The sequence below is a fragment of the Chiloscyllium plagiosum genome, chromosome 22 (genome assembly GCF_004010195.1).
Source record: "Chiloscyllium plagiosum isolate BGI_BamShark_2017 chromosome 22, ASM401019v2, whole genome shotgun sequence".
NCBI classification, from domain to species: Eukaryota; Metazoa; Chordata; class Chondrichthyes; order Orectolobiformes; family Hemiscylliidae; genus Chiloscyllium; species Chiloscyllium plagiosum.
This window is the reverse complement of record NC_057731.1, coordinates 180,903-198,739: the sequence shown is the minus strand read 5'-3', so window position 1 is coordinate 198,739 and position 17,837 is coordinate 180,903. Positions and strand designations below refer to the sequence as shown.

Here is a 17,837-nt window from a genome sequence, read left to right as displayed (position 1 = left end):
GTCCACACTTCTCCAAAATCTGCCGACCTATGCTTTCTTCTATCTCCCTGCTGCTATTGTGGAGCCTGTAGTAAACCCCTAACGAGGTGACTGCTCCCTTGCTATTCCTAATTTCCACCCATACTGACTCGGTAGGCAGATCTTCCTCGACAATGGAAGCTTCTGAGGAAACACCATCAGTGCATTTCCATTGTCTTGCTCTCTCCTTGATTCCACCCATTTCAATGCTATTTCCTCTTCTTCCTAGTAACCTTCTTTTTCTCTTTTTTTTGTCCCTACCCTTCCATCATCTCACCTCCACTTTCTCCCTTTAACTTTGCATTCTTACCCTTCCTCTCCCTGCCTTATTGCATTCATAGTTGCTCTCTCTCCACATCATTTTGCTCCCTCTCCCCAATACATTTCGTCTTGCCCATCCTCCATTCCTTCTTCTCCTTCTCATTTATCTCCTCTCATCTCATCCTATCCTATCTCCTTCTGCTTTCCTCTGTATTTAGTCAATGCTCCCCCTCACGCACTTCTACCTCCTCTCTTTTTCCACTTACTTCCTTTGCCTAAACCTATCCCTAGTCAATTTCGTTTCTTTTCCTCTCTCCGTTTTCATTTCTCCCCGTGTCTGCGTGGGTTTCCTCCGGGTGCTCAGGTTTCTTCCCACAGTCCAAAAATGTGCAGGTTAGGTGAATTGGCCATGCTAAATTGTCCGTAGTGTTAGGTGAAGGGGCAAATGTAGGGGAATGGGTCTGGGTGGGTTGCTCTTCGGAGGGTCGGTGTGGACTTGTTGGGCTGAAGGGCCTGTTTCCACACTGTAAGTAATCTAATCTAATCTAACACCACTGTTCCTTATCTTCATTTCCTATACTCACTTCATTCTTTCACTTTTCTCATAATTGCTAATCTCTCCACTTTCCCTTCTCTGTCCTTTATATTGTTCTTGCCTTCTCTTATTTTATCCTTCATGCAAAATATGCTTTAATTTTAGTTCCCCACATTTAAAATCATAGCAAGTGATTAAGAGCAATCACGTTTTGGTTGCAGGTGAAGCTAGCCCTCAGAAGTGATAATTTCATATTATGTTCTAGCATTGACTGAAACTGTTATTATGGATACGTGCTGAAAATTATAATTATCACCAGGCCAGGGATCAATTCATTGCAGTTGCAATTAATACGTTTGGCAAAACTGCAATTGTACTGCATTTAATAATTGCAATATATTACATATAAATGCTTACAATGATTGAAATGGTAATAAAAATTAAACTTCTAGTTAGAGATTATGATAAAGAATAGCAAGTCTTACCTTATTGCGTCTACAACAAGAGTATGGCACACCACAAGCAAGAGGCCCAGCTGCACGTCCTTCACAACTATGGTACATATTCAGTGACCAATCAGTGAAATCCTCTGCACCACAGCATTTAAACTACAAAAGAAAAGCAGATCAAGTTGTAAATCTGACACAGCCAATGGCTCAGACTATTCAAATGCAGTACACAGCAACTTTTGGAGGAAAACAGTGCAGCACACATAATAAATGATCTGTTTTCATTCAATCCACATATTGACAACTTATGTTATAATAGAATCAGAATGGTTGCAGCAGAGAAGGCACTTATTTGGCCAGTCATGTCAGTGTCAGCTTTTTGCATCATGTATATTGCTCCCCTTGTGACAGCAGTCTGCACACATTTGATTTTGGGCTAGTTAAAGTGATGTACAAATATGACTTGATCATTCTTAATTACTAGGCTACTTTTAGGTGAGAGGATCAAAATGTTCCTGATTTTTTTCTCTCTCAAAACCCCAGTGAGACAAATGAAAAATAATTCTCTTTTGAATGAGGAGGGACAGTTTATATGCTAGTCCTAAAATATGTTTGAGCTCTGAGATTTACTAAACAAACAGGAAACTATTATGAAGTGCAATTTAGGAATGAATATTTTACACAAGTCATCAGCATTATTATAAAGGAAAACTTAAACAAGCTGATAACATTGAAAAGGAGAAAACGAGGGTGGCAGATGCTGGAGATCAGAGCTGAAAAGTGTGATGCTGGAAAAGCACAGCACGTCAGGCAGCATCTGAGAAGCAGCAGCCAACGTTTCAGGCATAAGTCCTTCATCATTCCCATGTCTGCTTCTCTGGCATGTCCCACTGTTAATGTTAATCATATGACTAAGGATAGGCAGGTAATGGTTGTTATTTAATTGCCGTCGAGCACATAAAAATGGGACAACTGGGTCACTATAGTCCATTATCAGGAGATCTATAAGACTTCAGACAGATGAATAAGGTTGCTGTCAAGGAAAAGGTCTATGCCTTAGTTTCTAATCTACTACTGGGCTTGCATCTCAGTCACAGAAATCTACAGCACAGAAAAAGGCCCTTCAGCTTATCATCAGAAGGTGGAGAAGTCAACATTTCAGGTATAACCCTTCTTCAGCTTATCCTGCCCATACCTGTCAAAAAGTATTAGATTAGATTAGATTACTTACAGTGTGGAAACAGGCCCTTCGGCCCAACAAGTCCACACCGACCCATCCAGACCCATTCCCCTACATTTACCCCTTCACCTAACACTATGGGCAATTTAGCATAGCAAATTCACCTAATCTGCACATTTTTGGACTGTGGGAGGAAACCGGAGCACCCAGAGGAAACCCACACAGACACGGGGAGAATGTGCAAACTCCACACAGTCAGTCACCTGAGGCGGGAAATAAACCCGGGTTTCTGGCGCTGTGAGGCAGCAGTGCTAACCACTGTGCCGCCCACAGATCTAATCGCAATTTCGAGCATTTGGCCGATAATCTTGTATGCCTTGGCATAGCAACTACACATCTATGTACTTCTGAGATGTTATGATGGTTTCTGCCTCTATCACCTTTAATAGGCAGTGAATACTAGATTCCCATCAGCCTCTGGGTGAAAAAGCTTTTCCTCACATCTCGTCTAAATGTTCTGTCCCTTATCTTAAATCTAAGCCCCCAGTCCACCAAGGGGAAAGTTTCTTATCTACTTTACGTAAACATCTCAATTTTGTACATCTCAATCACGCCCCCTCTCAATCTCCTTTTAAAAAAAAACTGTCTGTCCAAACTCTCTTCAAACTGACCCTCCAGCACAGGCACCTTCCTGGTAAAAAAAACCTTTGCATCTTTTCTAGTGCTATCACATCCCCTCTAGAATGTGGATTCTAGAGCTGCACACAATAATTTAGCTGTGACCGAACCAACATTTTATACAGTTCCAGCATAACTTCCCTGCCCTTAAACCCCCTCTGATCCTCAGTGCCTCCAAGGATTCTGTTGCTCATCATGTTTGTCCAGCTCAAGTGCATCACCTCACCTCCAGGTTGAATTCTATTTGCCATTGATTTGCCCATCTGGCCAGCCTGTCCATATCCTCTTTCAATTTAATCCTCCTAAATTCAGGCCTAAATCACTTATATAAACCACAAACAGCAAAGCACTAACTGACCCTGTGGGACTCCTGCATAGATGTGCTGCCAGAGGAGGTGTTGGAGGCTAGTACAAGGACAAGATTTAAAACGGCATCTGGATAGGTATATGAATAGAAAGGGTTGAGAGAGACTTGGGTCAAGTGCTGGTAAATGGGACTAGATTTATTTAGGATATCTAGCTGGCATGGATGAGTTGGACTGAAAGGTCTGTTTCCATGCTGTATATCTCTATGATTCTAAGTCCTGAGGGACAGAATGTAGTTGATCAAGATTTGGGTAGCAGTAACATGAACGACCTGCGTATATGTTACAGAGTTATCACTTTCAACAGTCAGTCATTAGAGTGGGTACTTGAGTGGTAAATGTTCTGGGCATGTGACAAATTAAAGGATGGAACAATTATGAGTGACAAACTTTCAGCAAGGCTTTTGACAAGGTCCTACATGGGAGTGATAGGAAAGGTAAGAATCAAAGAAATTTGGCAAATTAAATTCACAATTCACACAGACTTCCAGTCAGAAAAACACCCCTCAACCACCATCTTATGCTTCCTGCCACTCAGCAAATTGTGAATTCAACTTGTCAAATTTCCCAGTGAACCCAGCACTGATCCTTGTGGCACACCGCTGGTAACAGGCCTCCAGTCTGAAAAGCAACCCTCCACCACCACTCTCTGTCTTTCATCAAAAAACATAAGCATTTGAGGTACAAGGTACTACAATTATTTTAATGAGCTGCTCAGAATCTGAAATTTTGTCATCAATTCCAATTAATCATGTGAAATAAATCTTCACATGACTGTCATATTTAATAAGTACTGCCTTATCATCAGGACTCAATACCTTTTCATGGCCTTGCCATTCATAATGGCTGCCTTTTTACAGTCTACCAAATCTATGACAAAGGACTTTAATGTGAGGATTATTTAAAAACAATTAAAGATTGCCAAAAATTAAATCTAGAAAAATGCATTCTTAAGTTCCCATCCTTAGGTGACCAAAAGAGCATGGAACCAATCACTTTTAGTGATGCTTCATACGCTTAGCTTCCTGTTAGAGATTTAATGCAGCTGATTTCTTAATTTCTCAGAGATAGAAGAGAGAATTGTTTTCTTTTAATTTGGGAGCCAAATTAAAAATGGTTATCAAAAATAATAAAAAGCATTTTTCAAAACTTTGTCTGTCAGTACATTGCTTCTCATAGAGGGATTCTATTTATCATCGTGAAAACAGAAGTTTTTTCACCAACAACTTTAGATTAGAAATAGGTGTGGGGCAAGGATAGATCTTGAAGGGATATAAGAGCAGGAAGAGCACTGTTGCAAGTGCTTTTCTAGCTAAAATTAAGTAGGAATGAGTGCCATCCCACCCAACTGGATGACAGTGGACAGTTGCTGGAGGAAGATAGTGCTGGAACAATGTCGATTGTTACAGATAAATTGAGAAAGCTGAGGAAGGATACTGTAGCTTTGTCTTAGTGATAAGAAACATTCTGTGGCATGGAAGGAAATCTCATTGGCCATTGAGGAAATATTGGCATGTTCTTGGAAGGCAACATCATTCAAGTATTTGAAGCAGAAAACAAGGGGGAAACAGCCCAGAGGGATTGCGGTTGGTTTTTTGAAAACAGAGTGACCATGATAGATTTGAAGAAGAAATGGACAGAACCTGAGGGCAGAGAACTGTTCAGAATGTCTGCTACCACAGAATCAGGAAGGAGTTTAGATGGACTGCATACCGTCGAGATAGCCTGTAGTGGTAAACAGGAAAAACAAAACAGATATATAATTCAAGGTTAAAAAGGCATTTATTGCTCAGTCCTTTGAGTATAGGAGCTGGGATGTCATGTTGAGGTTGTACAGGATTTTGGTGAGGCCTCTTCTGGAATACTGTGTCCAGATCTGGTTGCCTAGTTAAAGGAAGAATACTATTAAGCTGGAAAGGGTTCAGAAGAGATTTACCTGGATGTTACCAGGTGCGGAAGCTTTGAGTTATAAAGAACGGCTGGATATGCTGGGACATTTTACTGGAGCATAGAAGGTTGAGAGGCGACCTTTATGAAGTTTATAAAATAATGAGGGGTATACATAAGGTTAATGGTAGTTGTCTTTTCCCTAGGATGGGGAATTTCAAGACAAGGGGGCACATTTTTAAGAGAGAGGAGAAAGATTTAAAACACATGGAGGCAAATATTTTTACATAGAGGGCCATTCGTGTGTGGAATGAACTTCTTGAGGAAGTGGTGAATGAGGGTCCAATTACAATTTGGATAAGTACATTAAAAGGAAAGGTTTGGAGGGGTATGGGCCAGGAGATGGCAGCTGGGACTAGTTTAGTGTGGGATTACGTTTGGCATAGACAGATTGGACTGAAGGGTCTGTTTCCATGCTGCAAGATTCTATATATTAACTTAATTCTTCAGATATCTGAACTGGATTATGTAATACCATGCAACCTGCCATATTTGTAGGTTGCCCTGGGCATAAACTCATTAAAATAATACAATAACAGGCAAAAAAACGAATGTCACGCCAAAAGTTCCATCGAGCCAAAATTTTAAAAAACCAACAAACCTCTTCTTGAACAAAATCCATTATGTTCTTGAAATCCAAATCATCATAATAACGTATAATGCCTTTACGGATGTTTTTATTTATAAAGTCTAATGTCTGGAAAATAAATAGCGAAGTTAAACCAATGGTTGACGCCTCAACTAAAGTGGCTACAGCTGATCAGACTAAATATAATGGTGGCTGAAGGTGCAGTTTACCAAGACTGACCCAACAATTATGCAGTATAAACTGATCACAAGCCATAAAGCTAGAGTTAAATAATGTGTTATAAGCTAAGGAAATGTTACAATCATTCTTACATTTAACACAGCTTGCACAGGCTTTTGCAGAAGAGCAATTTTAGCATATGAAATATTTTGAGGATAATGATGTAACAAGGTGCTATGTAAATATAACATCTTCATTTGTATTTATTATATTACACTCAATTTTGTTGCAATCTGTGTTAGGCTGCATTCAAATGTTGGTGAAATTTTCAAATTTATTGAAAAGCAGATTATTCTGATGTATATGTAAAATCGATCATGTGATAAATGTACTATACCCCACACGCATCAGGATTGAAGCCAAGTTCTGCACATATTCTGGGATAATCATAAAATTATATAATGAAAGGATAAAAACAAGGAAAGAATATGTGTACTTTCCATAAGGAGTGACTAATAATTTCAGTACAAGATATATGGAGGTTGAAAGTAGAAAAATTGAAGGCAGTGCCACAAAATTGTGAATATTTCTGTCTTTTTTCATTCTTCATTCTCCACATCATAGGTTTCACACTTTTTTTTAAAAAGTAATCTTTTCACCGTAAATTATTTTGATTTTCCTATCCTTGTCTATTCTCAAAAGAGAATTTTACCTGCATGAACCTCTGAGTATGCCAATTCTTGCATAGTAACTTCCAGCATTATCTGCAGGAATTGGTTTCAAACCTTATTGACTTACTAATTTAAAACACTGGAATTGATCCACAGCATTTCTCCAGCTGTCTAGTGCATTCCAAGATCATATCAAACCTTGTTATAAATTTAAAATATCAAGCAAAGATATGAGCAAATAGACGATGTCTGGTTTACATTAACTGTTTCAGAATGTCAACACAGGTATTTATAATGGGATAAAAAAGAAAGGACATGCAAGCACAATTTTTAAAAACATCATAAATTACCATTGTTTAATTTTTCACTAGTTTGTTATTCATGCAAAAATATGAGGCAAATCTATTGTATGTCTGAAGTCATATTCTGTCAGTTTTGAGAAACAAGATGTGATCTTGTGGAATCTGAGGGAGTTTGCTGTCTAATATATAGATTTGTTTTGAGTTTGATTGTTTTACTAGAACATGTTATTAAAATCTTACTGAGGTTTCAGAGTAAGGATAGACACTGTCAACAATATAGCAAGTGTAGTTCCCTATGGAGAATGATCTATGACATCAGAACTGAAATAATTTATGGTTGGGACACTAGAAAAAAAACTGCATAAGACCCACCTGCCGCACTTCATACCTTTAAAAATAACACTCCTAATCTGAAAAATACATTAAAATCTCCATCATCCTGAAAAAATGAAAGATATTGAAATATATCTATTTTAGTCAACCAATTCCTCTAAAAGCAAAAGAGAAAATGCTGGAAAATCTCAGTAGGTCTGGCAGCATCTGTAAGGAGAGAAAAGAGCTGACGTTTTGAGTCTAACTGACCCTTTGTCAAAGCTTTGACAAAGGGTCAATTAGACTCAAAACGTCAGTTCTTTTCTCTCCTTACAGATGCTGCCTGACCTGCTGAGATTTTCCAGCATTTTCTCTTTTGGTTTCAGATTCCAGCATACATAGAACATAGAACATAGAAGAATACAGCGCAGTACAGGCCCTTTGGCCCTCGATGTTGCGCCGATCCAAGCCCACCTAACCTATACTAACCCACTATCCTCCATATACCTATCCAATGCCCGCTTAAATGCCCATAAAGAGGGAGAGTCCACCACTGCTACTGGCAGGGCATTCCATGAACTTACGACTCGCTGAGTGAAGAACCTACCCCTAACTTCAGTCCTATATCTACCCCCCCTTAATTTAAAGCTATGCCCCCTTGTAATACCCGACTCCATACGCGGGAAAAGGTTCACACTGTCAACCCTATCTAACCCCCTAATTGCATCCGCAGCAATTTGCTTTTATCCAATTCCTCTAAAAGATTGCCTCAACTAGAACCTTTTTGCTTGGCATATGCTCCATTCAAAGAGTCAGGATTTAACTGTTGGTTAGATTTGCCCCAGATCTTTACTTTCTGGAAGATGCAGTAATCATTTCCCTACCTGTGACAATCACTTTGTCGTTAAGCTATGATGATAAATTCATCACTATTTCATTTGGAGACCCCAATAATAAGTCTGTGGATGACACCAAAATTGGCGGTTTTGTGGACAGTGAAGGTTATCCGAGACTACAAAAGAATATTGATCAATTGGCCCATGGGCTGAGGAGTGGCAAATGGAATTTAATTTGGAGGTATTCTATTTTCACAAGATGAACAAGGGCAGGACTAATATAGTTAATGGTAGGGCCCTGGGTAGTGTTGTTGAACAGAGACCTAGGAGTCAGTTACATAGTTCTTGAAAAGCTGCATCACAGGTAGATATAGGGTAGTTAAGGAGGCATTTGGAATGCCTTTATTGCTCAGACCACTAAGTACAGGAGTTGGGACATCATGATGAGTTGGTGAGGCCACTTTTGCAGTACTGTATATAGTTTGGGTTGTACTACTATAGGAGCGATAATATTAAATTGGAGAGGGTTTTAAAAAATTTTAGAAGGATGTTTCTGGGACTGGAGGGTCAAGAGTTATGAGGAGAGGTTGGATAGGCTGAGAATTCTTGCACTGGAGCATGGGAGGTTGGGGATGATCTTGAGGTTTATAAAATTATGAGGGGCATAGATAAGGTGGGTAGCAAAATGTGTTTTTCCCTAGCGTGGGAGTTCAAAACTAGAGGGCATACTTTTAAGAGAGGAGAAAGATTTAAAATGGACCAGAGAGGCAACTTTTTCATACAGAGGGTAGTTCATATGTGGAATGAATTGCCAGAAGAAGTGTTGATGCAGGTATAGTTACAACATTTAAAACATGTTTAGACAGGCACACAAATAGGTGTAGAGGGCTCTTTAGCCCATTGAGTCTGTCTGATGGTCTTCAAACTGACCAGTCAGGCTTCACAATGGGTACGACTGGTGCTGCCTAATCAGCAAACTGCACTGGGTTAATGATTCCTTCCGATTACAACTTCCTGATTTCTGCCTCTGCTTTTCCCTGTAAGGTATATGGCACTGGGCAGGCCAAATGCAGGCAAGTGCGACTACTTCAGTTTGGGAAACTTGGTCAGCACGGACGAGTTGGACCAAAGGGTCTGTTTCCCTGCAGTATGACTCTGACTATCAGAAAGCTTGATTTGAGTAACAGCATGCTTTGTAATAAACTTAGAGGAACGTAGTACCTGATGCCAATCTCCATTTCTTAATCTGCCACAGTTAAAATATTTATCCTGGTGGCTCAGTGGTTTGCAATGCTGCCTCACAGCACCAGAGACCCGGGTTCAATTCCAGCTTTTGGCGACTGTCTGTGTAGAATTTTCACATTCTCCCTGTCTCTGCATGAGTTTCCTCCAGGTGCTCTGGTACCCTCCCACAATCTAAAGATGTGCAGGTTAGGTGAATTGACCATGCTAAGTTGCCCACGGTGTTCAAGGGTGTGTAGATTAAGTGCATTATTCAGTGGTAAATATAGAGTAATAGTGTCGGGGAATGAGTCTGGGTGGATTACTCTTCGGAGTGTTGGTGTGGCCTTGTTGGGCTGAAGGCCTGTTTTCACACTGTAGGGATTCTTCTATGATGACTTCAATGACAGGAGGGATGGCAGCTGTTCACGTGCAGAAAACAATGAAATCTTGCATGTTTATACCACCTTTCATATCATCAGCACATTCCAAAATACTTCACACCCATTGAATTGATTTTTTAACAACATCCATGTTTAAATATTAAACTATGGTAATTGTGTTGAATCCAAGAATGTTCCACTAGCAACAGAGATAAATGGACTAATTAATTGGCTTTATTAATGTTGGCTCAAAGCCAATTTTGGCCAGGTAACAATAAAACTCCCTAGTTCTTTTTTGAGCAGTGCTATGAAATCTTTCACATTTGACAGAGCAGATAGGCCTTTGGTTTAATGCCTCATCTTGAAAGATGGCACCTTAGACTGCGTAGCAATCTTAGTACTGCACTCAAGAATCAACCTGGAGTAACATCAAATGTTTAGAATTTAGTTTGATGTCTCTGATCTTCTGAGTTGGATGCTAAAGCTGACAAACAAGTTTAAAAGTTGCCATGGAAAATATGAAGTTAAATTCAATGAAGACCCACTATCTAGTTATCTTATGATCTAACAAGTAAAGAAAGTATTCATGATAGCTCCATTAACAGTACTCTTTACTGCAGACTACTCCTGAAAATTCAGTTGTTTTGCATTTTGCACAGGGGACAAATTCGAAACTCCAGAAATTTGACTTAAATGGTGCATATATCAAGGTTGTAAAAGATGTGGGTGTTGATTTGCTATTCCAGGTGCACATCAATGACGTCAGTGTCACTGACTTCTTGTACCATGTGGTTGCAGGAGATCTTCAGTCCTGACTTCATAAATGTTTGGTGAAATGTTGGTTTCTTACCTGATGCCGAAAGATCAATGCCACAATTCCACCCAGCAATTCCAGTATCAGTAAAATTGCAAGTGTATAGAGAAACTGTTTAAAAAAAAACACAAAACAATGATGATTTTTTTCCTCTCTTTCTCCCCCTCCATCTCATATCAATCAAACATGTACAATGTTTTTAAAGAAAACCTATTCTTGGGTTTCCTCAGAAGCTCAGTGCATATTTAAAAATACATTTTCTGATACAAAGACAAAAATAAAAATACTAGAAAAGCTCAGCTCTAGCTGTGGAGAGAAATCACAGTTAATGTTGAGTGACCTTTCTGAAGATGCTGCGAGACCTGCTGAGCTTTTCCAACAATTTTTATTTTTGCCTCCAATTTACAGCATCCACAGTTCTTTCAGTATAAAGCTTTGCAAGTTTGGTTTAGCCCATGTTCAATATGGTTTAATTAGTTAAACTGACTTCACAATTGACCCCAGTATCCACAAAGGAGGAAATCATGGTAATATCAAAATATGTTGTCAGTTATTGTCAATTATTCACTGCGAAAGCTAATATTTAGGGCATGGTTTCTTGAACAAAATACAGGAGAGTTGCAGGGACCAGCAGAATGCTCATCTAATACATATCTTTACGTTCAGGAGGAGGAATTGAAATGAAAATATTATCCCCCTTTAGAGCCTCGAAATGTCGACTTTAATACAATCACGGGCAATTACTTTGCAATCTTTTTTCTTGAATAAGTTGGCTATTTTTCCAATATTGCCATTTGTCTCCTTTGTGAAGAACCTCCGTCACCCAGAGAATAGTTGCAATTTTATGCTTTTATTAATTCAACTTGCTGCTTTCTCAATCTTATTATTCTGCCTCTCTCTTAGCTGAGGAAGTCTGGAGTCTGAATCTCTTACAACTCAATCATTGGTTGTGTACTTGGTTGGCTTGGATTCTGCTACTTCACTCAGACTTCGGGTTCTGACATTGTGCTAGGACTGCAGTTGGTTCTTACATAAGCTCTCCTAATAAGTAGACAATATTTACTTCAGAATAAGCAATGCAAAGTGATCAATGATCTGTAAGTAGCAGAGTTAAAAATGCACAAGGTCAGCATTTGCCCTCTAAATCCCCAAAAAGCTCATGAAACGTAAATGAGGGTGGTGACAAAGGAGAGAAAACTCGCCCTTGTGTGGGAGCCACAAGATCTGAGGAGCTGCTCCTCCAATTGCAGATTGTGTCTCTCCCAAGTTTGTGGTTCTTCTTTCTCCAATCATAGGTTCCCTCTCTCCCAAAGTTGCTGCATCTCAAGAGACAGAATCCATGATCAGAGGAGCATCAAGAGTCAGACTCTGTTTTGGGGGGCATGGGACAGCTGTTCTGGTTGATCCCACTGCTGCCATCATGCCGAGTCTGAGCCTGGATGAAGGAGAACTGGGTTCCACAAGCAGCAGGAGGCCTCTCTCAAAGTTTAAAAAGTCACAAAAGTTAAAGCTTACATAAAATTCCCCAATTTACCTCTAGAATTAAACAAAGAACTGTGGATGCTGGAGATCTGAAACAAAAACAAAGCGAACAAAACCAGAAACTCTGCAGGTCTGGCAGCATCTACGGAGAGAGAAAAACAGAGTTAATGTTTCGCGTCCATTCTGATGAAATGCCAATGGACTCAAAAATGTTAACTGTTTTTCTCTCTACAGGTATTGCCAGACCTGATGGGTTTCTCCAGCACTTTGTTTTTGTCCCCAGTCTTTTAGATGGAGGTTGACAGAAAGCATGGACCAGGTTTCTGTAATTACAAGGTTTACTACTTATTATAATTAAATAGATTCTGGCTCCAGATAAACAATCATGAAGTATTGACGTCTAAGCTGAAAATGTGTTGCTGGAAAAGCGCAGCAGGTCAGGCAGCATCCAAGGAACAGGAGAAACGACGTTTCGGGCATATGCCCTTCTTCAGGGCTAATGCCCGAAACGTCGATTCTCCCATTCCTTGGATGCTGCCTGACCTGCTGCGCTTTTCCAGCAACACATTTTCAGCTCTGATCTCCAGCATCTGCAGTCCTCACTTTCTCCCCGTATTGGCGTCTAACCCTATTACAGAACTCTCACTACACACGTACGCAGTCATACACGCAAAGTTATGAGTGGAGGAAAAACTGCTATGCTAATACCTCAATTATACCTGCCTTTGCAGGTCTGTCAGGCAATGACATCTCTAGTTTACTGGCCCATGGAATCAATGTGGGTTTTGAAAGTTTCCTTTAGACTGTCAGGGAAAATTGTACCACTTGCATAAATCCTTTGCTGTTTCCAGTGCTAGGTTTAAAACTCTGTACACCCTGTATTTTTCTTCAATTGTGCTGTTTACTAATACCACAGCTGAAAATGTGTTGCTGGAAAAGCACAGCAGGTCAGGCAGCATCCAGGGAACAGGAGAATCGACGTTTCGGGCATAAGTCCCTTTAATACCACACACAAATCCTTGTAGTCTCCATTTCAAAATCAAACCTGGATGAGCCCTCAAAGTTTATCAAGTTGTACTGGGCTGTATGTCCAGCCTCAGTCTTCCCAGAATCACCACAAAAGTTAAAAATTTTATTCATTGTACAAGCATGTCCAATTGATGTGTCTTTTAGATCCAGGTTGACGAATATAGTCATAGAACAAGAGGACACAGTCACAGAACAAAAGGATGGCATGGTGGCTCAGTGGTTAGCACTGCTTCCACACAGCACCAGGGACACAGCTTCAATCCCTACCTTGGGCAACTGTCTGTGTGGTTTGCACTTTCTCCCCGTGTCTGTGTGGGTTTCCTCCAGGTGCTCCAGTTGCCTCCCACAATCCAAAGATGCGCAGGGCAGGGGAATTGGCCATGTTAAATTACCCATAGTGTTAGGTGCATTAGTCAGGGGTAAATATAGGGTATGGGAATGGGACTGGATGGGTTACTCTTCAAAGGGTCAGTATGGACTTGTTGGGCCGAAGGGCCTGTTTCCGTACTGTAGGGAATCTAATCTAATCAGGACACACTCAACAGCAGGATACAGTCACAGAAAAAGAGGATACTCATGTAAAACTGAGATGCAAAGGAATTTCTTTTCCCAAACAGCGATGAATATCTAGAAATCTCTATCCCAGAGTGCTGTAGAGAATACTTGACATTGGAGAGGAAATTGCTAAATTTTCAAAATATCAGGGAGTTGATGGCTATGCTGAACTGGCACAATATACATTGACAATTTGGATGAAGGAATTGAATGCAATATCTCCAAATTTGCAGACAGCACTAAACTGGGTGGCAGTGTGTGTTGCGAAGGAGGATGCTAAGAGGCTGGAGGATGACTCAAACAGGCTGGCTAAGTGGGCAAATACTGTGGATATAATGTGGATTAATGTGAGGTTATCCACTTTGGTGGCAAGAACAGGAAGGTGGATTATTGTCTAAATGGTGGCAGTTTAGAAAAGGTTGAGGTACAATGGGATCCGAGTGTCATAGTGGAAATCACTAAAGGTTGGCATACAGGTACAGCAGGCAGTTAGGAAAGCTGGCCTTCATAGGTTTGTCTTGCTGCAGTTATACAGGACCTTGGTGAGGCCATACCTTAAGTATTGTGTGTAGTTTTGGTCTTTTAGTCAGAGGAAGGACTTTCTTACTATTGAAGGAGTCTGGAGAAGGTTCACCAGATGACACTCAAATATGTGGTATCATGGACACTGAGGAAGGTCAACAGAAATTGCAGCAGGACCTTGGTCAGCTGGGGAAGTGGGCTGAGAAATGGCAAATCGAGTTTAATATAGTTAAGTGTGAGGTCTTGCATTTTGGAAAGTCAAATCAAGGTAGGAGTTTCATGGTGAATGGTAGGGCTTTAAGTGGTGCAGTGGAACAACAGAGGGAGCTTGAAGTTCATGTTCTCTGAAAGTGGAGTCATAGGTAGACAGGGCAATGAAGTTAGTCGTAAGTTCATGGAATGCCCTGCCAGTAGCAGTGGTGGACTCTCCATCTTTATGGGCATTTAAGCAGGCATTGGATAGGAAGATGGAGGATAGTGGGTTAGTATAGGTTAGGTGGGCTTGGATCGGCGCAACATCGAGGGCCAAAGGGCCTGTACTGCGCTGTATTCTTCTATGTTCTATGTTCTATAACACTGGCCTTCATCAGTCAGGGCATTTAGTATAGAAGTTGGGAAGTTAGGTTGCAGTTATACAGGACATTGGTGAGGCTGCACTTGGGAGTATTGTGTTCAGTTTTAGTCACCTAGGTAAGATGTTATTAAACTGGAAAGAGGGCAAAGGAAATTTACAAAGATGCTGCCTGGACTCAACAGTCTGAGTTATAGGGAGAGGTTGGACAAGCTCGGACTTTTTTCTTTAGTGTGTTGGAGACTGAGGGGGACCTTATAGAGGTGTATAAGGTTATGAGAGGCATGGATAAGGTGAATGTACTCAGTCTTTTTCCTGGGGAAAAGGGAAATCAAGGACTAGAGGGCATCAGTTAGAGGGGAAAGAATAGTAGGGAAACTGAGGGGCAACCTTTTTACACAGAGGATGGTAGGCGTATGGAACGAGCGGCCAGCGGAAGTGGTTGAGGTGGGTACGTTAAAAACATTTAAAAGGCACTTGGACAAACACATGGATAGGACAGGATTAGAGGAATATGGGCCAAGTGCAGGGAAATGGGGTTAGCATGGATGGACATTTTGGTTGGCAGGGACCATTTGGTCCAAAGGGCCTGTCTCCCTGCTGTTGGACTCTTTGACTCTCTAATTCTCGGGATGACAGGATTAACAGATGAAGAAAGACTGGATTGATTAGACTTGTACTCACTGGAATTTAGAAGAATGAGGGAAGATCTCACTGAAACATATAAAATCCTGGAGGGACTGGGCAGACAGATGTGGGAAGAATGTTTCCGACGTTGGGGAAGTTCAGAACTAGGATCACAGTTTAAAAGTAAGAGGTAAGTCATTCAGGACTGAGATGAGGAATAATTTCTTAATTCAGAGAGTTGAGAACCTGTGGAATTCTCTACGACGGAAAGCTGTTGGCGCCAGTTCATTGGATATATTCAAGAGGAAGTTGGACATGGCACCCTCGGTTTAAGGCATTAACAGGTATGGTCATATTTAATGGTGGTCCTTGAAGGACTGAATGGCCTATTCCTGACCTATCTTCTATGTTTCCAAAAGAGGAGTTGAGGCCTGAGGCAGATCAGCCATGATCTTATTGAAAAACAGGGCAAGCTTCAGAACGCAAATGGCCTACTCCTATGCCCATTTCTTTTGAAAGTCCAGACTAGATTTCTGTACTTAACCACAATTACCATTAGATTCCAGCTACAGGTGAACCATCAATATACAAACACAGAATCATGTGGTACAGAAGTGGTCCTTTGACCCATTCAGTCTGCGCTGACAAAAGACTATTCTACATCTTCACTAATCCCACTTTCCAGCACTTGACCCATAATCTTGAATGTTAGAGAGTGGAACGCAATAAACATGTATTTAGAGTTCATTCAAGTACTTTTTTAAAGGTTTAGTCTACCTACCCCAACTTCTCTCGCAGGCATTCTAGAGTTCCATCACCCTCTGGGTGAAAAGGTTTTTCCTCAAATCCCCTCTAAACCTCAGAAACCTCAGATTGTGGAAAAAGGCCATTTGGCAGATTGAATCTGCAAAGTCAATCCCACCCAGACCCAGCCATCCACCCTAGCCCCATAACCCCACATTTACCAGAGCTAATTTGCTTAACCTGCACATCCCTGGACAGTATGGGGCAATTCAGCGTGGCCAATCTATCCAACCTGCACATATTTGGACTGTGGGAGGAAACCGCAACATCCGGCAGAAACGCACACAGATACAGGGAGAATGTGCAAACTCCACACAGTCACCCAAGGCTGGAACTGGATCTGGGTCAATAGTTCAGTGAGGCAGCTGCACTAACCACTGAGCCATTATGCCACCCTATTGTACACTTAAAATTATGTCCCCTCGTTATTGACTCTTTGACTAAAGGGAACAGCCACTTCCTTTACACCCTTTCCATGCCCCTCATAATTATATTCATATCAATAAGGTCCCATGTCAGTCTTCTCTGCTCTAAAGAAATCAACCAAAGCTTATTGAGCCTCTCTTCAAGACTAAACTACTCCACCCTGGCAATGTGTCTATGTTCCTTTGACATTCTGGTGAATCTCCTCTGCACCTCCTCTCTACAGCGCGGTAACTAGAATTGCACACAATACTCCAGCTATGGCCTAAACTAAGTTCTGTACAATTCTAACATTACTCAATGCTCTTATAATCTATGCCATGACTGATGTGTCTCTCCTTAACCATTGTCTTAACCTGCTGCCTTCAGGGAACTGTGGACAAGAACAGAGCTACATGTACAATATACAAGTTAAATAAACACTGCGAGACAAACAAACATTGGTGCTATGGATTGAAGGAAAAACAGGAAAAGCTCTTGCCCAGAGAATTCACTGACGAGTGAGGTGATGCTTTTGACTTGTTAGAAATGGCTATTTTTGAATCTCGTCCCCCTCACATCAGGTGCTTTTTACTTCCAGAAGACAAAATAAAAACGACAGATGCTGGAATCCAAAACAGACAGGCAGGAGGCTGGAAAAACAGAGCAAGCCAGCCAGCATCAGGTCGTGAAGAAGTCGACATTTCCGGTGTAACCCTTCTTCAGGATTAGGGGTGGGTGTGGGAGCTGCAGATAAAGGGGGTGGCAGAAGCAAGGTGGTGAAATGGGGATAGGTGAAGACAGGTAGAGAGTATGACATGGTTCATCAATGGGTGGAATGAACCTGGTTGGTGCCAGTAGAAGGAATAGGGAAGGGAGTCATTGGATGGTGAGCGAGGTTATTTGAAATTGGAGAAAACCACATCAGGAGCACCTGATGCAGTAAACTAAGTTGGAGGAGAGGCAGGTGAACCTCTGTCTGTCTGGAATGACTGTTTGGGACCCTGGATGGACCCTGGGTGGTGTTCCAGCAGGTTTTGGATATTTTCCAGTTGCAAGGGAAGGTACCTGGGAGTTTTTTAGATTAGATTAGATTACAGTGTGGAAACAGACCCTTCAGCCCAA

The 17,837-nt window shown here is 41.0% G+C and overlaps 1 protein-coding gene across 2 annotated transcripts in view; it reads right to left on the bottom strand.

Annotated features, from left to right (window-relative positions):
* tspan15 (tetraspanin 15) overlaps window positions 1-17,837 on the bottom strand; it is a 202,937-nt gene that overhangs the window by 67,278 nt on the left and 117,822 nt on the right. For both annotated transcript variants that reach the window (XM_043712236.1, XM_043712237.1), the window contains 3 exons: window positions 10,757-10,831; window positions 6,035-6,130; window positions 1,300-1,422 (listed from right to left, as the gene is read on the bottom strand). In XM_043712236.1, coding sequence (XP_043568171.1) covers window positions 1,300-1,422; window positions 6,035-6,130; window positions 10,757-10,831 — 294 coding nt within the window. The remainder of the gene's footprint in view (window positions 1-1,299; window positions 1,423-6,034; window positions 6,131-10,756; window positions 10,832-17,837) is intronic.